General features: G+C 45.6%; 1 protein-coding gene and 2 non-coding genes across 5 annotated transcripts; 2 read left to right on the top strand and 1 right to left on the bottom strand.

Moving 5' to 3' along the window:
• Positions 1-2,283: 2,283 nt before the first annotated feature.
• Positions 2,284-20,130, bottom strand: C18H1orf141 (chromosome 18 C1orf141 homolog). 3 transcript variants are annotated; one of them, XM_039914733.1, is made up of 7 exons: positions 19,940-20,130; positions 15,975-16,066; positions 13,131-13,300; positions 10,589-10,698; positions 8,671-8,797; positions 6,664-6,853; positions 2,284-3,379 (listed from the first exon to the last, which is right to left on the bottom strand). In XM_039914733.1, the coding sequence occupies exons 2-7, from the start codon at positions 16,047-16,049 to the stop codon at positions 2,792-2,794; spliced, it is 1,260 nt and encodes a 419-aa protein (XP_039770667.1). In that variant the 5' UTR covers positions 16,050-16,066; positions 19,940-20,130; the 3' UTR covers positions 2,284-2,791. The 3 variants fall into 3 exon arrangements, with proteins under 3 accessions (XP_039770667.1, XP_039770668.1, XP_039770669.1); XM_039914734.1 differs by lacking the exon at positions 19,940-20,130 and adding an exon at positions 19,804-19,917; XM_039914735.1 differs by having other exon boundaries at positions 3,223-3,379; positions 6,635-6,853.
• On the top strand, positions 3,467-3,604 carry LOC114805588. The gene has a single exon (XR_003753559.1). It is a non-coding gene; the product is annotated as a small nucleolar RNA SNORA7 (small nucleolar RNA).
• On the top strand, positions 11,755-11,892 carry LOC114805598. Its single transcript, XR_003753569.1, has one exon. It is a non-coding gene; the product is annotated as a small nucleolar RNA SNORA7 (small nucleolar RNA).
• Positions 20,131-22,709: the final 2,579 nt, after the last annotated feature.

Genomic DNA, 22,709 nt, shown 5'->3' with positions numbered 1-22,709 from the left:
GTCGGGAACGGGAAAGTCAAGAGCAAGGCCGAGTTAGGAAATTTGCTTCCCAGTTCTCTCTTTACCAATTCCCAAGTGACTGTTGGAGCTCTGTTTGTTTCTGTTCCCAGGGTGGGTGTTATGAAGCAGATTGGGATGGGCTTTCAGCACTGGCTTCTTCTTTTGTTCACTCACTTTTCCCTTTCGAACAAAATTTTAGACTAGGATATGCTAAAGATGCAGCTGCACCGAGGGTTCCACTTGGATCGGGCTTGGGCCAGGGGGACCAAGACTGGCCCAGCTTCAAAATTTTGGCCCACACAGAGCCCAACTGGCTATCTCCTTCCTTTCTTACTTCCCCACTCTCTTTCACAAAGACAAAAGTCTCCCTGTTTCTCACTCCCCCAGTAACAGTGGCCCCTCCGAGCCTGAAATTTAGCCCTATTTGTCCACGTCTGCGTGAGGCAAGGGCGCGTTTACGAGCGACTTTTTCCAAAGAAAATTTCAAGTTTTGATATCTAAACGGCCTGGGGCAAGCCATGTGCTGAGACTCTCCCTAATGTTAGCGGCGCTGGAGTCATGCAGTCAAAACAAATGACTTGGATCTCCAAAAAACATTAACTCCATCTCTGACACCACTCCAGGCACTCCAAAATAATAATAACAATGGTATTTGTTAAGTGCTTACTATGTGCTAGGCACTGTACTGTGCTGGGGTAGTTACAAATTAACCAGGTTGGACTTGGTCTCTGTCCTACATGGGGCTTAATCCCCATTTTACAGATGAGGTAACTGAGTCCCAGAAAAGTTAAGTGACCTGCCCAAAGTCACACGACAGACAAGTGCCATTAGAACCCAGGTCCTTCTGACTCGCAGGCCTGTGCTCTATCCACTAGACCATACTGCTTCCCTTAACCATGTCCATCCACCTGAAGGTGAGCATCTTGACATCAAACACTGATTATTTTTGATTGAATTATTTTAGATTCCTTAGGCGTTGAAGAATTTTAATAAAAATATTGCTTTTCAGTTCATGTAGTAACTTAAATAAAGCTCATGTTCCTCCTTTCTTAAAACAGTGCAGCTGCTCGGGAAATTATCACAAGGTTCAAGGTCTAGTAAACAACGTTGTTTAGGTTTGGACGTGGCTCTATCAGATGCTTGGATTTTTGGAAAACCTCCAATAGACTATCTCAAATAAAAAAGAGAGATGGACCCCCCTCCTTCTGGACTTTGTGCCTTTGTGCTCCGCCACTTGTCCGCTACGTGACCTTGGGCAAGTCACTTTACTTCTCTGTGCCTCAGTGACCTCATCTGTAAAATGAAAATTGAGGCTGTGAGCCCCACATGGGACAGGGGCTGTGTCCAACCCAATTTGCTTGTATCCACCCCAGCAACTAGTACAGTGCCTGGCACATAGTAAGCACTTAACCAATACCACAATTATTATTATTATTATTATTATTGGAGAGGGCCAACAAGATCTCCTCTGGAGCAAAATCAGAGAAAGAAGCCCTTGGGTCCATCCCTCCGCCTGAAATCTCACCGCCAACTTCTTGCCCACATCCTCCTCTGGCCTGGAACGCCCTCCCTCCTCATATCAGACAGATAATTACCCTCCCCTACTTCAAAACCTTATCAAAGACACATCTCCTCCAAGAAGCCTTTTCTGACTAAGCCCTCCTCTCTTCTCCCACTCCCTTTTGTGCTGCTCTGACTTGCTCTTTCATTCATCCTCCCTCCCAACCTCACAGCACATATGCATATATCCGTCTATATCTATAATTTATCTATTTATTTATATATGTATATTAATGTCTTGACTGTGAGCTGCTGGTGGACAGGAATGTGTCTGCTGTTACACTGTACTCTCCCAAGTGAGTAGTACAGTGCTTTGCACACAGTAAGCACTCAGTAAATACGATTGAGTGAATGAATGAATTAGCTCTGAGGGAAGAGTTTTGTGTGGGGTGAAAGGGGAACCAGGAAAGACCCTTTGACAGAATTTTCAAAGCAAATCCTGACCCTCCCCCTCACACACACATACACATACACAAAACATATTGAGGAGGGTGCTCAGAACACGTTAAAGATAAGATCAGCTCCCCCCACGGTGAGGATACTTTCTCTGTGCTATGAAAAACAAAGGAAGTTGTTTTCATGGAGTCACTTGAGCCATTTTCCTTGCTTTGGTGACAGAGGAGGGAGAGATGGAAAGGGAGAAAGAGAGGAGGGGAGGAGTTGCGGATCGTACACGGTCAGTTAGTAATCCCTTCCAGTGGACAAATTGATCCTCCACCCCGATTTGATTACGTACACTGGAATATTGTTTATTCATGAGCTCTGATGTTTCATGGGCATCAAGAGGCAAACAATCAAAGAGTCTAATCCATGCCCTGCTCTGATTCGTGTAGTGGGCCTATGCGTTGTTGGGAATGTGACAGTGGAATTTTCTCAAGTGAAAGGGATTCATCCACCACCTCTGCCTTTTCTCCCTCCTCATCCCAACCATCCGGCTTTGTCGTTGTGTCTTTCCGACACGATTCAGCCAATGATGACGCCTCTTGAGCATCCCACTGTTGGCTGTTGACACTCGAGCCCCACGCTTTCTTTTTTAAGGCTTGGCTTCGTGAGGATGTTCGCTAGATTTGGTTTCATCCGTTAGTCTTCCCTTACCTTGATCAGTCCCTGGTTTTTCAAAGGCTTCTGGATGAATGCTGGCTTCCTTACTTTCTGAAGCGCAAGTTACAGCCCCTCTGTGAACTGATGATTCAGCTTTCTCAGGGATATTTATGGACTTGCTTATCAACAGCTACTCCAGCTGGGACGCTGCAGCTCTGCTGCTGTTCTGGGGAAAATCTGAATGAGATCCTGGGCGGTAGATCCTCGAGGTACTGGATCTCGACGAACTGAATGATTTCAATGAAGCCGTGCTTTTGCGTTGTATATCAACTTTGGATTTAATTCCCTGAACCACAAGGCCATCGATGAAACCTTTTGCTTCTGGAGCTGTGACATCCTGGGAGGAGAGTTTATCCGTAGACAGTTCCCCTCCAAGGTGGTTACTAACTGAACTACGGCAACCAGCTTTCCCTTTCTGGGAAATGGCTACAATTGCATTTTTGACATCAGGCAGAAATGGGCTATTATTTATTCGCCCTCCGTAAAAGGATGGTCGTTTTACCTTCTCTAAGGCGGTATGACTCTCATCGTGAACTAAGGCTTTCACTCTCTCGCAGTTTTTTTCTAAAACTAGATTCACTGTGGCGGACGGCGGCTTTTTTCCAGTTTCCCAGTTACGAAACTTTCTGTGTTCAGCTGAATTCTGCATTTTAGTCAAAAGAAACATTTGTATCTCTCCTTCTTCGTGATAAATAACAGGATAGGTTTTATTCAGATTCTGAAAAAGTAATGGATATTTCATTTTTCTTGCCGTTCACTGACCCAAATGGCACATATCAAAAAAAGGTGGTGCTACACTCAAATGCCCCTCTCAGGGTCACACCTGGAGAGTTTCCAGTACTCTACCAGTCTCGGCTATGGGAGGGAGAGTCCGGCAGGGGCCTACCCATTCCATTCCTAGCTTGGCCAGTGGCTAGGGAGTGGAAGGCCATCTGCTACGAGTCAAAACTCATCCGTGCTGAGCAGCAGCAGCATGGGAGAGATTCGAGGGTGGAGACTCTAGTAAACCACTGCCAGATTTTTACCAAGAAAACTCTATGGATCCACTACCAGAACGATTGCAGATGGAGAACGGGGTGTTCTGAGAGAGATGTGTCCTCGGTGTCGCTACGGGTCGGAAACGACTCCACAGCATAAGACGAGACCCTCAAATGAGCTTAACATTCCCTTTAGACTGTAGGCTTGTTGTGGGCGGGGAATGTGTCTGTTTTATTGTACTCTTCCAAGCACATGCTCTGCACACAGTAAGCGCTCAATAAATACGATTGATAGATATTAACCCAGTACCCAAGGGCACTGAAACACCCAGGCAGGACTGATACTCTAGATTGCAAGCTCGCTGTGGGCAGAGAATGTCACTTTATTGTTGCATTGTACTTTCCCAAGCACTTAGTACGGTGCTCTACACACAGTAAGTGCTCAATAAATACAATTGAATGAATGAATGAATGAGGGGGAAACACCGTGTGTGTGTGTGTGTGTGTGTGTGTGAGAGAGAGAGAGAGAGAGAGAGAGAGAGAGAGAGAGAGACTGGGGAAAGGCACTGAACACACTCCCTGACTTGGAATTCCCTCCCCTGCCAATCTGAGAGACAAGAGCCCTCCCTACAATCGAAGCCCTCCTCAAATCCCACCTCTTCTAACGAGCCTTGCTCAATCAATTCCCATCCCCCCAAGTTGTATAAAATTCATCAGCCATCTCTAGCCCTTATAAACACATTTATACCCACCCTTAGCACTTCTGTATACATATTCAGTTTTACTTTCCATTACTTTGACTCCTCTATTTGGAAACATTACCAGGTCTATCTCTCCCCATTAAAATGTAAGTTCCTGGGGGTTGCGAACCTGTCACTTCTTTGTTTTGTTCTTCCCAAGATCTCAGGACTGTGCCTAGTACCAGTGTCTGTTTATTGTTATATTGTACTCTCCGAAGCGCTTAGTACAGTGCTCCGTACACAGTAAGCGCTTAGTAAATAAGGTTGAATTGAGTGAATAAAAAGTCCCAAGTGGGACCTTAGTAAATACCAATGCTACTACTGCTACTAATAATAATGTAGGTATTTGTTAAGCGCTTTACTATGTGCAAAGCACAGTTCTAAGCACTGGGGGATACAAGGTGTCCCACGTGGGGCTCACAGTTTTAATCCCCATTTTACAGATGAGGTAACTGAGGCACAGAGAAGTTAAGTGACTTGCCCAAAGTCACGCAGCTGGCAAGCGGCGGAGCCGGGATTAGAACCCACGACCTCTGACTCCCAAGCCCGGGCTCTTTCCGGTGAGCCACGCTGCTTCTCTAAGACAGCTTAACAATCCATCAGTCAATCGGTGGTATTTATTGAGTAACTGCTGAGTGCCAAGCACTATACTAAGCACTTGGGCGTCTACCTCCCCACGTCCAGGAGATAGAAGGGTCTCTTCAAAAAGACCGTAAGGCTTTCTGGAAATACCAAGTGCTTAACATGAGGCAAGCTGATGGCGGTTCCAGGGTTGGATTCCATACACATCCTCCCTCATAAGCACAGATAAAGGCACCCAAGGGCGCTCGCCTTGAAATGGCCCAGGGCCAGGGCCTCGTCGGGCTAAACAAGGGCTAAAAAAAGGGCAAGACGGGCAGCAGGGGTGGAGTTGAGAACAGAGGCCGAGCGAGGAAGCCAGGGGCAGGAGAGAAGTAGATTTAGGGATTCATGCCAAGAGCGGACGAGGAAAAGCAGGCCAGCCGGTCACTCCAGTGCTTGAGGGTGAGAGAGACGTGAGCGGACATTCTCCAGCTGGCCCTTGTTCAGGCTTCCAGGGTGAGTGGACATGTATGCAGCAAAATGGTATCTATTGAGCATTTTTTGAGTATCTTTTGGAGAAGCAGCGCGGCTTAGTGGAAAGTGGCTTGGGAATCAGAGGTCGGGGTTCTAATCCTGCCTCTGCCATCTGTCAGCTGTGTGACTTTGGGCAAGTCACTTAACTTCTCTGTGCCTCAGTCACCTCATCTATAAAATGGGGATTAAGACTATGAGCCCCACGTGGGACACCCTGATTACTTCGCATCTACCCCATTTCTTAGAACAGTGCTTGACACATAGTAAGAGCTTAACAAATACAAAAATAATAACAATATATCTGTAATTTATTTATTTACCTATTTGTCTAGTTATATTAATGCCTCTCTCCCCCTCTAGACTGAGCTCATTGTGGGCAGGCAATGTGTCTGATGTTATACTGTATTCGCCCAGGCGCTTAGTTCAGTGCTTTGCACACAGTAAGAGCTCGATAAATACGATTGAATGAATGAATGAATGAATGAGTGAACGGAGTTTTGATTAGATGAGCCAAAAATGTAAACTAATCTCAACCAAACCAGCTGAACCCAACCCCTGCTCGGAGCAGAGCGAATGGACCCATTTTTCTCCCTCTCCTTTCCCTCTCTGGCAAGAAGGTCACACATTAACTGGAAAGTCCGGCATTCATTTGCACAGCTTAAAATGTAAAAAGTGTAAAAGTGTTTTCACATAAAGAGGGAGCCATTCAGGCTACCCTGGTTAGAGAGCTCAAGAAATTGGGACCTCGAAGTGAAATCTTAAATTTTCAGCAGCTCGTTGCCATGTTTGAGAGCTCCCTAAACAAACGTAGACTAGCCGTGATGGTCTTTTATCAACTGCCTGCTGAATGCAGTGCACTGTAATACTAATAATAACGTTGGTATTTGTTAAGCGCTTACTATGTGCAGAGCACTGTTCTAAGCGCTGGGGTTGATACAGGGTAATCAGGTTGTCCCACGTGAGGCTCACAGTTAACCCCCATTTTACAGATGAGGTAACTGAGGCACAGAGAAGTTAAGTGACTTGCCCACAGTCACACAGCTGACAAGTGGCGGAGCCAGGATTCGAACCCATGACCTCTGACTCCCAAGCCCGGCCTCTTTCCACTGAGCCACGCTGCTTCTCTATACTGAGCGCCTGGGAGCTAACATCCCTACTTACTAGACAGCATCAGGCAGGATTTGCTTTACCGGTTGAGAAGCTGTTACTCCTGGGGATCGGGCGCTGATTATCTTGGCACTGGGGTTTTTCAGTTCATCCTCAATGGACAAGGGTATTAGATTTTTCTGGCCCGATAAGTCATTCCCAGATGCTTGGACGTTTTTTAAGCTTTCTCTGTCTTTCGGAGATGAAACGGCTTCCTCTGGATCCGCTTTTTTTCTGTAAATGAAAACAAGTTCAGCACAGCTGTACACTATGGAATGCACCGGTTTATCGTACACTGTTGGAGAAGCTCAACCGTACGAAAAGGATTTTTAATAGGGATAACTATCATTCATTCGTTCATTCAATCGTATTTACTGAACTCTGTACTAAGCACTTTGGAGAGTACAATATCACAATAAACAGACACAACGAGCTTACAGTCTAGGGGGGAGACAGAGATTAATAGAAATAAATAAATGACAGATATGGAGTGCTGGGGGCCTTGGAGTGGGGGATGAATAAAGGGAGCAAGGCAGGGCGACGTCAGGGAATGTGTCTGTTTATTGTTATCTTGCACTTTCCCGAGTGTTCAGCAGAGTGCTCCGCACCCCGTAAGTGCTCAGTAGATGCGAGTGAATGAAATACGATGGAATGAACGAATCAATAAATCATAAATCGGTAATTATTGAGGGCTTACTGGGTGCCACAGCGCTTTACTAAGCACTGGGAGAGAGTACAGTACGAGAGAGTTGGTAGAAACGTGCCCTGCTTACGGCGAGCTTACAGTCTAGCGGGGGAGACAGACGTTAAAATAAATTACAGATCCGTACGCATCTAAGCGAGTAAAGCGCATTTCTTGGGGTGCACAGTCAGGGAAGCGGCGGGGGGAAGGAAGCCGAAGGGCAGGAGGGGGTAAAATTGGAAAGTACCCAGCTGGCCTCTGCCCAAGTGGATGCGGCATCTGTGTGAACGGGGATCTGGGAGAGGAACATAAACTCCCCGTGGGCAGGGAATGTGTCTGTTTATTGTTCTATGGTGTTCTCCCAATCTCTTAGTACATTGCTCTGCACTAAGCGCTCAATAAATACCATTGAATTAAATGAACGACTGACTTGAAATGGACTTCTGTATGACATTATGAGGTACAATGCACCCACCCGCGGCATCTGGTAATGATGCCAGCAAGGTGGAGTGGATACAGTCTGGGCCAGGGAGTCAGAAGGTCATGGGTTCTAATCCCAGCTCTGCCACTTGTCTGCTGGGTGACCTCGGGCAAGTCACTTCACTTCTCTGGGCCTCAGTTACTTCATCTGGAAAATGGGGATTGAGATTATGAGCCCCACATTGGATAGGGACTGTGTCCAACCCGATTTGCTTGTATCCACCCCAGCGCTTAGTACAGTGCTTGGCACATAATAAGCATTTAACAAACACCACAATTATTATTATGCACTGTAACACACGAGACAAAAGAGAAGATAGAAGTGCTTCAAAGATGTATAATCTTATAGAAAAGCAGCGTGGCTTAGGGGAAAGAGCACTGGTTTGGGGGTCAGAGGTCGTGGGTTCTAATCGCGGCTCCGCCACCTGTCTGCTGTGTGACCTTGGGCAAGACACTTCACTTCTCTGTGCCTCAGTCACCTCATCTGTAAAATGGGAATTAAGACTGTGAGCCTCATGTGGGACAACCTGATTACCTTATATCTTCCCCAGGGCTTAGAACAGGGCTTGGCACACAGTAAGCGCTTAACAAATACCATTATTATTATTATTATTCAATACCTGGTCCTTGGTATTTGGAGATGACGCTACTGAGGGTGAGATTATAATGTAAGACTCTAGGTTTTTATTTACATCAAAAATTGTTCTCTCCCAAGTGCTTAGTACAGTGCTCTGCACACTGTAAACACTCAATAAATATGATCGATTGATCGAGTGACTGATCAAAAGTTGGGCACAAACTTCTTTAAGGCAATAAAGATGACACTTATTCCATTAAACACATATTTCAACCCATTCAAAATATGAAGTATTACTTTTAAAACAGATACCTTGGTTCCTTATTATCTTCTTGTAAATGACCATTTACTTGGATTCTGTGTTGGTCATCATTCTGACATTTCTGAGTAATTAAGCTCTCCGTTTTTCCCAAATTTCCATTAGGTTCTGGTTTTTCACCTGAAATGATATCAGATAGTCTCAGGAGGCTTACATGCCATGGAGTTGACACTTCTCTATTATGAAACATAATTATAGATAGTGCTTTCAGGCTAAAAAAAAAAATCAGAGCTCCAACTTTTCTCTGAAGAAAATCTAACGATAACCTTGTTATTGTCTTATATTATACTCTCCCCAGCGCTTAGTACGATGCTCTGCACACAGAAAGTGCTCAATAAATTCAAGTGACTTGACCGACTGTCTGATTACCTGCTCAATTCAAAGCATGTGGGAATTTTTACCCTGCTGGGCAGTGATGGTGAGGATTCCGTGCTTCAGTTCCCTCATCTGTAAAATGGGGATGAAGACTGTGAGCGTCACGTGGGACAACCTCATTCACCTGTCTCTACCCCAGCGCTTAGAACAGTGCTCTGCATGTAGTAAGCGCTTAACAAATAGCAACATTATTATTATTATTACTTAGGTGGAAGCAGGTCAGTTAATAATAATGTTGGTATTTGTTAAGCACTTACTATGTGCAGAGCACTGTTCTAAGCGCTGGGGCAGATACAGGGTAATCAGTTTGTCCCACGTGAGGCTCACAGATAATCCCCATTTTACAGATGAGATAACTGAGGCACAGAGAAGTTAAACGACTTGCCCACAGTCACACAGCTGACAAGTGGCAGAGCCGAGAGTCGAACTCATGACCTCTGATTCCGAAGCCCACGCTCTTTTCACTGAGCCACACTGCAGTTAGGTAGTCAATAGTACTTATTGAGCATTTACTGTGTGCAGAGCACTATACTAGGCATTTGGGAGAGTACAATTCAAGAAACAGACACATTCCCTGCCCACAGTGCGCTTACAGCCTAGAGGGGGAGAAAATTTAAAGTTCACACCGAGATTTGAACCCGATTGCTCGATTCAGAGTCCAGAGTGCTAAACATTACGTCATGGGGCTCTTGGAGGGAGTCCGACAGTACCCTCTGGGTAGACAGAGAAATAGAAAACTAAATCTAGGGTTTTTTGGGAGGTGGGCAGAGTCTGGCAACATTAGGTACCAAGACCAAGGCCAAGCTGAAGGTTAATAAAGCCATGGTGGCGTCCATGCTTCTCTACCACTACGAAACTTTGGTTCGGCTTTTTGGGCACTCTCTTCGAGGTCCGCCTTTGAACCACGCCCAGCGTGAACTACAGGGGCAGGTGACTCTCTAGACGGTAGGCTCGTTATGGGCAGGGAATGTGTCATACTGTTGCATCGTACTCTCCCAAGCGCTCGGTACAGTGCTCTGCGCACACACAGTAAGCGCTCAGTAAATATGATTGACTCACTGTCTGACAATACAGTCAGCTAACAGAGTGGAAGCAATGTTAGAAGCAGCATGGCATAATGGACTGAGCCCAGGCCTGGGAGTCAGAAGGTCATGGGTTCTAATCCCAGCTCCGCCACTTGTCCGCTTGTGTGACCCTGGGCAAGTCACCTGGCTTCTCTGGCTCTCAGTTTCCTCATCTGGAAAATGGGGATTGAGACTGTGAGCCCCACATGGGACAGCGACTGTGTCCAACTCGATTTGCTTGTGCCCACCCCACCCCCCCCGTGATTAGTACAGAGCCTGGCACGTAGTAAACGCTTAACAAATACCATCATAAATCCCACTTCGACTTGACTGGACAGGACGTGTGAGGAGAATGGAATGTATGAGGAGAATGGATGAGAGCCACCCTCTGCATGCTTTGTACGCTAGTCCTTCAGCAGTTTGGAATTACATCAGTCGAGTCTTTCGGTTTATGAATCATTAAAAAAATTACCCGTTGGGGAAATTTTCCTTTTCAGAGCTGCAGGAACTGACAGTAGCCTTCCTTTTGATTGCCTAGGAAAGGTGTTTCTGGGCTTAGGTCCGGATGTTGATGGAGGAGATCTAGTAAGTAATCAAATAAATGCAAATTGTGAATTGAACCATTTCTACAAAGAGCACTTAATACAAAAGTCCCTGTGGAGCGGGGACTGCTTCTGGATTTTTGTTTAAGTTTTTTTTTCCATTTTTTTATTTTAATGGTATTTGTAAAGTGCTTACGATGTACCAGGCACTATAATAAGCACTGGGGAGGATACGAGAGAATCAGTTTGGACGCAGTCCCCGTCCCACATGGGCTCACAGTCTAAACTGTGACTCAGACTTGACAGGAGGGAGGAGGATTTCATTCTCATTTTACAGATGAGGTACCTCAAGGCACAGAAAATTTGACTCACTTGCCCGAGGTCACCCAACCGACAAGTGGAAGAGGCAGGATTAGAACCCAGGTCTCTGACTCCTGGGACTGTGCACTTCCCACTAAGCCATGCTGCTTCCTCTTTTTTTTTTCAATGGTATTTGTTAAGCACTTACTACACTGTTCAAGACGCTGGTTACAAAATAATCAAGTTAAACACAGTCCTGGTCCCACATGGGGCTCACTGTCTAAATACTGAATTCCCATTTTACAGTTGAGAAAATTGAGGCACAGAGAAGTTAAGTGACTTGTTCGAGGTCACACAGCAGGCAAGTGGCGAAGGCAGAATTAGAACCCAAGTCCTCTGACTCCTAGGCCCGGGCTCTTTCCTCTAGGTCACGCTGCTTCTCTATCGTCAGTTGTTAGCGGAACACCGGTCTTGCCGGCCATACCCACACACACACGGAGTAGTGGGTCATCAGAAGTCAGAAGCCATGGTACAATGCTCTGCACACAGTAAGCGCTCAATAAATATGATTGATTGAATGAATGAATGAATCACAAGACCCTTCTTCAAAAGCCAAGGACAGCCGTATACAAACTACGCTAAGTGGAAATGAAATAATTTTGCGTTCACATGCATGGATCGTCAATATTTCGCTTCTCGATTATACGACTTCCACTCGGGCGTTCGACACAGTCCTTGGAACACAGTAAGCACTTCATTCATGGCATTATTATTATTCAGCGCACTTATTATTATGACCCTCTCGGGATCGCACCTGGAGAGTTTCCGGTACTCTACCGGCCTTGGCTACGGGAGGGAGAGTCAAGCAGAGGCCTGTCCGTTCCGTTCCTAGCTTGGCCAGTGGCTAGCGAGTGGAAGGCCATCTGCTAAAAGTCAAAAGTCACCCGTGCTGGGCAGCAGCAGCACGGGAGAGAGACGAGGGCGGAGACACGAGTTTACTGTGCGGAAGAAGACGATGGTAAACCACTGCCGGATTTTTACCAAGTAAACTCTATGGATACACTACTAGAACGATCGCAGATGGAGAGCGGGACGTCCTGGGAGAGATGTGTCCATGAAGTCGCTGTGGGTCGGAGACGACTCAGCAGCATAAGACAAGACTTATTATTGTGGTAATTATTAGCATACTCTATATTATGCCTAAATGCTCTATTACTCTCACTGTCTGTAACTTTTATAAGTCTCCTCCTCTAGATTATAAATTCCTTGAGGACAGGGATCACGTCTCCAAATTCTTTTGTACTCTCCCAAGTGTTTAGTACAGGGCTCGGTAAACTGATTGTAATTATCATGAAGTGGTGAGTTTCCAAGCGTTTAGTAGAACGCTTCTGTTTAGAGAAGCAGCGTGGCTCAGTGGAAAGAGCCCGGGCTTGGGAGTCGGAGGTCATGGGTTCGAAGTCCGGATCTGCCACTTGTCAGCTGTGTGACTGTGGGCAAGTCACTTCACTTCTCTGTGCCTCAGTTCCCTCATCTGTAAAATGGGGATTAACTGTGAGCCTCACGTGGGACGACCTGATTACCCTGGATCTCCCCCAGCGCTTAGAACAGTGCTCTGCACATAGTAAGCGCTTAACAAATACCAACGTTATTATTATTATTATACAGTGCTCTGAAACTTATTGTAATTGTCATGATGTGGTGAGTTCCCAGTTGATCCTCTGGCAGCTATGGAAGAGGATAAAGTTTTGCTAATTGATAGGTATCATTGAATCCTTAACGAATCCTAACTGCCTTCAGTAAACAGGTTAATTATTCCCTATATCTTGAGGAAACCATCAATCAGTGGTATGTATTGAGCGCTTTCTGTGTGCAGAGCACTGCACTAATTGCTTATCGTGCACACACAGACACCTCAAACACACAGCACGCATTCAAATCTTCATACCAAAGTCTCTTTGTCCAATCAGGGAATGTATCCATCAAGTCCATATTGTATTCTTCCACGCTTTTAGTCCAGTGCTCTGCACATAATACTTGCTCAATAAATATCATCGATGTTGATGAAGATTCGATTAGAGTATCGGTATGTGTGTCTCTCTGCCTCTTCCTCTCCTCCTGCCCCCTCTCAGCAAGACTTTGAGAATATTAAGAATAATTATGATTCACAGTTACCTTATGCGCTGATCATTTATATCCGGTTCATCTTCTATCACCTCTGTCCCCGCTTTAGGCTTGGAAATTGTTCGTCCTTTAACAATGGGTAAGTCAAAATCCAGTTGAAACTCAAATGTCAGGGGAATAGTCAACTTATTTCCCAGTTGTAATTTTTGCAATTTCTGTTTCTGCAACAGAACGTGATATGGTACTCTCTTTAATGGTGCAATAATAATATCAGCATCTTTCATCCCAACAAGAACTTCCAAATACCTCATTAAGCCTTACAGAATACCTGTCTTATAAGAGATAAAAAATGTTGATCTCCTCTTGCAGATGGGTAAACAAACACGAACATACTAAATTACTTTCTAGAGGTCACACAGTGAATCAACAGCAAAACAAAATTGAGATTAGAATGCAACACTCTAAGGCAGGGATATCAAACTCCATTTTTTTATGGTATTTGGTAAACGTTTACTATGTCAGAGGCACTGTAGTAAGCACTGAAGTAGCCAGAAGCTAATCAGGTTGGACACAATCCAAGTCTCAAGTGGGACTCACGGTCTTAATCCTTATTTTACAGATGAGGTAACTGAGGCACATTATTATAATAATAATAATGATGGTATTTGTTACTATGTGACAAACACTGATCTAAGTGCTGGGGTAGAAACAAGAAAATCAGGTTGGACACAAACCCTGTCCCCCATGGGGCTCACAGTCTTCACCCCCATTTTCCAGATGAGGTAACTGAGGCCCAGAGAAGTGAAGTGAGCTGCCCAAGGTCACACAAAAGACAGGTGGTGGAGCCAGCATTAGAACCCAGGTCCTCTGACTCCCGGGTCATGCTATATCCACTAGGCTATGCTGCTTTCGCATTTTGCATGATTTCTCTAGACCTTAATGAAGTGTGAGAGCAACCAGGAAAGGTCAGAAGAAACTGGAGTAGAAAGGAAGGACCGGTTCTCTGTGAATGATTATTTAAAGAAGAATTGGGAGGACGAAGGATGGGAGGTGGTGTGGGCTAGTGGAAAGAGTATAGGCTTGGGAGTCAGAGGTCATGGGTTCTAATCCCGGCTCTGCCACTTATCAGCTGCATGACTCTGGGCAAATCACTTCACTTCTCTGTGTCTCAGTTACCTCACCTATAAAATGAGGATTAAGTCTATGAGCCCCACCTAGGACAAACTGATTACCTTGTACCTACTCCAGTGTTTAGAACAATGGTTGGCACATAGTAAGCACTTAACAAATACCATCATCATCATTACCCTCTCTGGGCCTTGGTTTACTCATCTATAAAATGGGATTAAGATACCTTCTGTCCTTATCCCCATGTGCAGAACATGGTGGATAGAGCCCGGGCCTGGAAGTCAGAAGGACATGGGTTCTAAACCCGGCTTCGCCACTTGTCTCCTGTGTAACCTCGGGCAAGCCATTTCACTCTTCTCTGGGCCTCAGTTACCTCATCTGTCAAATGGGGATTGAGACTGTGAGCCTCACGAGGAACAGGGACCGTGTCCACCCTCATTTGCTTGTATCCACCCCAGCGCTTAATATAGTGCCTGGCACACAGTAACAACTTAACAAATACTATTAAAAAAAGCGTTTCAGGCATAGTGGGAGACTCTGTGTTTGCCACTACCGTCAATATATCTCTATCACCTGGCTCTCCGTGGGTACGGCGTGGTTTAACCCTCACAGATCTGAATGGGAAAAGAAGTGAACACTCATTATCCCGTGGGACTCCATTTAAACGGCTCCTCCTGTAGAAACGGATGATCAGTTTAAGGAAGAAATTGGCAAAATCTGGCCAGCATGCCTCGTCTGCGAAGGTAATGCGCAAGCTCTTTTGTAAATGTAAATGATGCCAGTTGGCAACAGAGAGGAGAAATGAGAGCCGTGTTGTCATACTGGCATCAACAATATAACTATACTAATGATGATGATGATAATAGTAATAGTGGTATTGGTTAAGCAGCTACTATGTGCCAAGCACTGTATGAAATACTGGGGCAGACGCAATACAAGCAGAGTGAACACAGTCCCTGTCCCACACGGGGATTACAGTTTAAGGGGAAAGGAAAACAGGTATTCTGCCTCCATGAAGCACTGGGGCAGATACAATTAAAAACAGATTGAACACAGCCCCTCTCCCACATGGGGCTTATAGTCCAAGGGAGAGGAACAACCGGTATTCTATCTCAATTTTTGAAGATGAGGAACTTGCCCAGGGTCACACCACAAGTAAGTTATTGGGGGTTTTTTACACTATTGGTTGAGCTCTTAGTATGTGCCAGGCACTGTTCTAAGCGCTGGGGTAGATATAAGATAATCGGGTTGGACACAGTCCATGTTCCACATGAGGCTCACAGTCTTAATCCCCATTTTACAGATGAGCTGAGGCCCACAGAAGTGAAGAGACTTGCTCAGGATCACATAGCAGACAAGGGGCAGAGCCGGGATTAGAACCCAGTTCCTTCAGTCCTAGGTCTGTGGTCTATCCACTAGGGCAGGCTGCTTCTCAAACTAGAGGCACACCTGGGATTAGAACCCAGGTTTTCCGTCTCTCAGTTCTGTTCTCTTTCCATTCATTCAGTTGTATTTTTTGAGTGCTTACTGTGTGCAGAGCACTGTACTAAGTGCTTGGAAAGTATAATTCGGCAACAGAGACAATCCCTACCCAACAGTGGGCTCACAGTATAGAGGACTGGACCAGCTGGCTTTTCAACTTGATGCTCTACTTCAATCCACTCATATTTTTTTTCAAATTACTATATTTCTTGATCTGGAATGGGTAAAAACTATCCTTCAAGCCTGGGAGTTTTCATTTTTAGTAAAGATGGGATTTTTACTCACCTTTGCCCTCTTGGCCAGTATCTTCTCTGAATACAAATTGAGAACATCCATCCGGTCTAAAAGTCTCTGGGTCATTTTGGTATGGGAAGTGCCTAATTTAAAGAAAAACATTATGAATTTAGAAACAGGTCTGGGAGTCAGAAGCCCTGGGTTCTAATCCTGGCGAGGCCACTTTTCTAATCTTGGCTGTGTGGCCTTCAGTGAGTCACTTCATTTCTCTGTGCCTCGGTTACCTCATCTGTAAAATGGGGATTAAGACTGTGAGTCCCATGTGGGACATGGACTGTGTCCAACCTGGTTAAGCTTACTTACCCCAGCGCCTAGTATAGTTCCTGGAACACAGTAAGCGTTTAAAAATTACCATAAAAAGCCTCTGTGGTATCAACTCCCATGTTATAGCAAAGTAGACTGTATTTCCTGTTTCTCCAAGGGGTTCGTTATTTCAGAAAGATTAAAAGAGAAAAGGCGGTAGGGTGGCTTGTAACAAACACAGTGGTTTTCTGAGGGAAATTTGGATTTAGGCTTTCAATCACTAGTCCCCATCTTTTGAAATAGAGAGAACAAGGCTTTGAATAAAATCCCTTGTCAGAGAGTCATATGATAAACCTAATTGGAAATCATCTGCTGGCACTTATTTTAGGTAGCTCACTGCAAAGTCCTGGCTATTCTGGAAAATATTATTTTCAGAAGTATCCAGTCACTATAAACACATTTATAGCTGAGTCACTGTTAAAATTATATAACGAAAAGCTACTGTTTAAGACAATTGCTCCTCTCCTAATATTTAACAGATGGAGCTTTTGGCAGGCTCTGAACAACAACTACTGCACATGGACACCAAGGCTGGGGGAGTAACAGAAAATTATCCAGGGAATTCAGACCACTAAAATACTCTTTGGCCTCAATTTCCAGTTAATTTAGGTCAAAGTTTTTTAGGACCTGAATAATCCGGATAATTAGGACCAAAGTATATCTTTATTATTATTATTATTATAAGAATTGTACTTTCCAAGCACTTAGAGTGCTCTGCACACAGTAAGCGCTCAATAAATATGATTGAATGAATTATCATCATTATTAATAATAGTATTTGTTAAGTGCTTAATATGTACCAGGCACTGTACTAAGCACTGGGGTGGATAGAAGCAAATCATATTGGACACAGTCCCTGTCCCACATGGGGCTCACAATCTTAATCTCCATTTTACAGATGAGGTAACCGAGGCCCAGAGAAGTGAAGTGACTTGCCCAAGTTCACATAACAGACGAGTGGTGGAGCAGGGATTAGACTCCCAGACCCACGGTCTATCCACTTGACCACATGGCTTCCTTTTAATCTTCATACGTTTCTATTTACTGCACACATTTTTTTTTGGTGGGGGAGGTTTGGTTAGTTTTTTAATGATTTTTGTTCATCACTTATTATACGTCAAGCACTGCTCTAAGCATTGGTGAAGATATATATTAATCGGACCAGACACATGCCCTGTCCCATATGGTGCTCAGAGTCAAGTAGGAGGGAGAAGTCTTTTACCCTTGGTGGCAAAGCCCCCCGCAGGGTAAAAGGCTGGCAAATGGGCAGTTGACCCCACAGGGCAGAAGGCGGGGAGTGAAATGTCCAGGCAAAGTGGAAGACTTGCTGAGCACTGCTGCTATTCAGTCGGTCAATCATATTTTACTGAGTGCTTACTGAGTGCCGAGCACTGTACTAGGAGCTGGGGAGAGTACACTACAATAATATAACAGACACATTCTCTGCCCACAGCGAACTTACAGTCTAGAAAGCAGGGCCGCGTCTCCCACTGGGCTGTTATAAGCAAAGACTCTTTCTTTTTCTGGGCTAAGATAGGTGCTAGACAGAATTTCTCCTCTCCCCCAAGGACTTGGAGATGGGCGAGGTGGGGGGTAACTGTTTCAGGCCCTCTACCCTCGGAGGGGACCCCTCATCCCTATCATTCATTCATTCATTCATTCATTCATTCATTCATTCAATTGTATTTATTGAGCTCTTACTGTGTGCTGAGCACTGTACTAAGCGCTTGGGAGGGAACAATAGAACAATAAGCAGATACACTGCCTTCCCACAAGCAGCTAACAGTCTAGAGGGGGAGAGAGACATTAATATAAATAAATTATAGGTATATACAGAATGCCCCTGGATGGCACCCTAAAAAACAATCTCCCCTTGCTTCTGGGCCGAAAATAACCCCTATGGAATCAACGAAAGATGTAGGGGATGTTTCCGGTGGCTCACAGTCTGGCCCATTTGCTCCAGGATGGGGGGGGGGTTGTGTGGGGGCGGGTGTGACTGAAATTTTCCCTAGTGTGTGTGGGCAGGAGTGGGGCAGGGAGGTGCCTTCTGGGTCTCCTTAACCCTGAGGCCAGTAGAGCTTTATTTTGGGCCCATGTTACCTAGTCCTTTTGCGATTCCTTCCTTTCTGCCTTATTAATAATGTTTCCCCCCCCCTCAGTTCCTCGCCCTCCTCTACTAGTCAGTTTCGCCACCTCTTTATTTACCTAACTTATTTGTCCCCTTTTCTGTTCCTCATTGGCATTCATTTCTCTTTGTCACCACTCCTAATTATTTCTTCCACTTTCCTCTCTTTTGTTCTCTCCAATCTCCCTTGGACCCCTCTCCTTTCCACTTCTTTCCCATGCATCCAGGGGGTGTGAAACCTATCAGGTTCTTCTGCTTCGGGCTTCCATAACCTGATCGCTTTTTCTTTTTCGATTGTTCTCCTCTCTTAGTTTCCCTTCCCTTATTCCCTTCTGTGGCTCAAATTCCCTATCCTCAGCCGCCTCCTTCTTTTCTTTCTTGTTTTTCCAGTCTTCTTTAGGAGAAACAGCATAGAGTGCTTGATATCTGAATACAGTTTATATATGTTACCCGAATGTTTGAGTGGCAATTTCACATGCATACTCGGTCCTCTCTAAGGCAGGTCCCCTCAGAACTAATAATATTGCACTACAAATCAATTTTTACATTTTTTTCCCCAAAGATAAACATTGGAGGTGTCAAATTGATCAGGCAAGTAGATAATTCAGAGGTAGATAAATGGGAGAGGAAATGCCAACAAATAGTAACTTCAGTTCAGTCACTAGAAGGGATGGCATAGGTATTCCAATTCTGGCTAGGGGGCAAAAGCATGGGAATAGGGTTCAGGAAACCTGGATTTTAGTTCCAGCTCAGCCACTGACCTGATGTGACCTTGAGCAAGTCACTTAACTTCTCTGGACCTCAGCGTCCTTAGCTATACAATGAGTGGGGTTTTTTTTGGCGGTGGGGGGTGATGAGGTTAAGCACTTACAATGTGCCAGAGACTCTAGTAAGCACTGGAGAAGGTACAAGCTAATCTAGTTGGATAGAGTCCCTGTCTGAACACAGGTCCTTCTGTTGGGTAGGGATTGTTTCTATCTGTTGCCAAATTGTACCTTCCAAATGCGAGAAGCAGCGTGGCTCAGTGGAAAGAGCATGGGCTTTGGAGTCAGGGCTCATGAGTTCGAATCCCAGATCTGCCACTTGTCGGCTGTGTGACTGTGGGCAAGTCACTTAACTTCTCCGTGCCTCAGTTCCCTCATCTGTAAAATGGGGATTAAGACTGTGAGCCCCACGTGGGACAACCTGATTCCCCTATGTCTACCCCAGCGCTTAGAACAGTGCTCGGCACATAGTAAGCGCTTAACAAATACCAACATTATTATTATTATTAGGACAGTGCTCTGCACACGGTAAGTGCTCAATAAATACGATTGAATGAATAATGACTGCCAGAGGCCTCGTTATTTCTCCTCCATTTGCTCCCTCAGTTTCTTGACCCCCACCCTCTACCTCAAGGAATGGCGGGAAAGTAGAGGCCGCAGTGTGGTCTTCAGAGCGCGCCTTCTTATTGGGAGTCGGCAGAAAGGGTGTGAGGCCAAGGCAGGCTGACTGATGGGCAGACTGACGGCCTTAAGGACTGGCTCACCTCAGGCGGGGAGGTCAATCGGGCCTTCGACGCCCGCCCAGAGACCCGTCTTTGGGTCCGTGGGGCCGGACCCTGCTCGTGCATGGAAGGGAGATGCTTTCACCCGGACCCCAAAGGGGCAACCAGGTGGTCTGACAGGCCTCCTTCTTTGCGTGGAGAGCAGGAGCTGAAGCCCGGACCTTGCCCTCCTCGTGGGCCGTGGCCCGCCCCGCCGGGCCCGGAGCCCTCTGTGATGTTTGAACCGTTCCAGCCCCGCCCCTGCTGCGGGAAGCCCCTCTCAGCCTCGCAAGTTGTCAGTGCGGGCTGTCCCATGCCGACCCTGGCCCCGTTTGCACCGTTCCAGCCCCGCACCATCCCCCGTTTGGGGAAGCCACTTTCAGGACTAAAGTTGTCTGTGCCGGCCGCGACCCTGCTCCGCCCTGGCTGCAGGAAAACTCCTCTCTGGCCTGAAGTTATGAGTGCGGACCGGCCCCGTTGGTACCATTCCAGCCCCTCACTGCCTCCCGCTGCGGGAAGCCCCTCTCAGGCCTCGCAAGTTGTCAGTGCGGGCCGCACCTACCAGGCCCCGGCCCCATTTGGACCCCGCACCAATCCCTGTTTGGGGAAGCCCCCTCCAAGGGGCCTAAAGTTCTCAGTATGGGCCGGCCCTGTTTGTACCGCTCCTGCTCAGCCCCCCGTCTGGGGAAGGGCTTCTCAGGCCTAAAGTTGGGAGTGCGGGGCCGTCCCCCCACCGATCCCGGCCACGTTGATACCGTTCCCACCCCGCCTCAAGCCTCCCGAGCTGCCAGTGCGGGCCGCGCGTCCCCGAGGCCGTGAAATACTAGACCTTTTCTCAAACCGCAGAAGCGTCCCCAGCCTTTTCCTTCCTCAGAGCGGCCTCCTGCCCAGCCCCATAACAACGCGCCGCTCTGTATCCGGGGAAACGGTTGGCCCGCTGCCCTGTCTGTCAGTCAGTCAATCAGTCAGTCAATCCTATTTATTGAGCGCTTACTCTTCACCTCTCCTTTCTCTCTATGCCTCTGTTGCCTCAACTGAAAAATGGAGATTGAACACCTGTGGTCTCTCCTAGATAGACTGGAAGCCCTCCCTGATTAATATCATCTTCCCCCGTGCTTAGAACAGTGCTTGACACATAATAAGAGCTTAAATATTATTATTATTGTTGTTATTATTATTATTCTAATCCCAACTCTGCCCTTGGTCTGCTGGGTGACCCGAGGCAAATCATGTCTCAGTGCCTTTAAGTTAAGCCCGTCAATCAATCGAGCGCTTACTATGTGCAGGGCACAGTACTAAGTGCTTGAGAGCATACAATACAACAGAATCAGCAGGCACATTCCCTGTCCGTAACAAGTTTACAATCCAAAGGGGGAGACAGACATGGATATTGCTGTCTTCCCCCACTAAGTCCTCATTTCTCCATTAGTTTTCCCTTTTAGTTGCCCGGGCATTTGGATCCATACCACTTAATCATGCCGAATTGTACATTCCAAGCGCTTAGTCCAGTGCTCTGCACACAGTAAGTGCTCAATAAATACGATTGAATGAACGAATGGTATTTATTGAGCGCTTACTGTGTGCAGACCTCCGAACTATACTCACTGACTTGCTCCCTTCATTCATCCTCCCAGCCCCACAGCACATATGTATATATATAATTTATTTATTTATATTAATTTCTGTCTTTCCCTCTATACCGTGAGCTCACCGTGGACAGGGAATGTGTCTATTGTCGCATTGTTCTCTCCCAAGGGCTTAGTACAGTGCTCTGCACACAGTAAGCACTCAGTAAATTCATTTATTCATTCAATCGCATTTATTGAGCACTTACTGTATGCGGAGCACTGTACTAAGCACTTGAATGAGTGAGGGAGTACAATGCAACAGAATTGGTAGACACATTCTCTGCCCACAGTGCAATATTCCCCCCAGCTCCACAGCGCTTGTGTTTGGGCATTTAGCCAAGAATTAGGAAAGGAAGAACTTCAGGCCTTTGCTTCCACAAAATCCTAAACGGAAAGGTGGAAAATCCCTCAGCAGCACGACAGTGTTGAAGCAGAATGACGGGCCACTTTTCTTGGAAACGTATGCAGTAATTCAGAAAATTCAAAACCAATTCACTAGGGGTCACTAAACACAAACAGCATTGAAATTTTCATCACAAAATTAAAACACAGAACAAGACATTTTTTAAAGGTTTCAAGGGCTTCAGTCAACACATATTTATAGTGCAGTTTTTACGTAAGGATGGTTGGGCTCTTGATGCAATTTGAGATTTATTCCAGAAAACCTAACTGCACATTCCCCTATTTTCTTTCTAACAAATGGGCAACAATTAGTGAGTCTTGTTAATCAACAATTGCACCTTCGATGTTGACCTTTACATTTTTAAGAAGTAGTATTAAATCTGATTTTCTTCACAAATAAATATTGGATGGAGGAGCTTCTGAATAATCTACAGATAAATGAATAAAAGCAGTTCTTGGAATGGAATATTAGACATCTCTGAGATATGCCTAGGTATAAAATCCAGAAGTTCAAAATGTCCACCTGGAAATTGTGAAGAATCTGTTTTTAACTTAAGTAGAAGTGTAATTCATCAAACTTCCATTTTGAAAGTTAGCCATCTATATTCATCATCTTCTAAAATTGATTTATTTTAATGGAACTAATGGGGAGAGTCTTGCGTGTGAATGTGGCTGGAAAGTCATCTGTGGCTGATAATCACTCCCACACAATGTATGCACTAAAATTCCTTTAGACTTTCCTC

The sequence above is a fragment of the Ornithorhynchus anatinus genome, chromosome 18 (assembly GCF_004115215.2).
Source record: "Ornithorhynchus anatinus isolate Pmale09 chromosome 18, mOrnAna1.pri.v4, whole genome shotgun sequence".
Lineage (NCBI taxonomy): Eukaryota > Metazoa > Chordata > Mammalia > Monotremata > Ornithorhynchidae > Ornithorhynchus > Ornithorhynchus anatinus.
Note: the sequence above shows the minus strand (reverse complement) of the source record. Positions and strands in the feature narration are given on the sequence as shown.

Coding starts and splice junctions, on each gene's coding strand:
- C18H1orf141 (XM_039914733.1), bottom strand. CDS start 16,049: ATGACCCAGAGACTTTTAGACCGGATGGATGTTCTCAATTTGTATTCA. Junction 13,301..15,974: donor TACTGGCCAAGAGGGCAAAG/GTGAGTAAAAAT, acceptor GTTCTGTTGCAG/AAACAGAAATTGCAAAAATT. Junction 10,699..13,130: donor ATAAATGATCAGCGCATAAG/GTAACTGTGAAT, acceptor ATTACTTACTAG/ATCTCCTCCATCAACATCCG.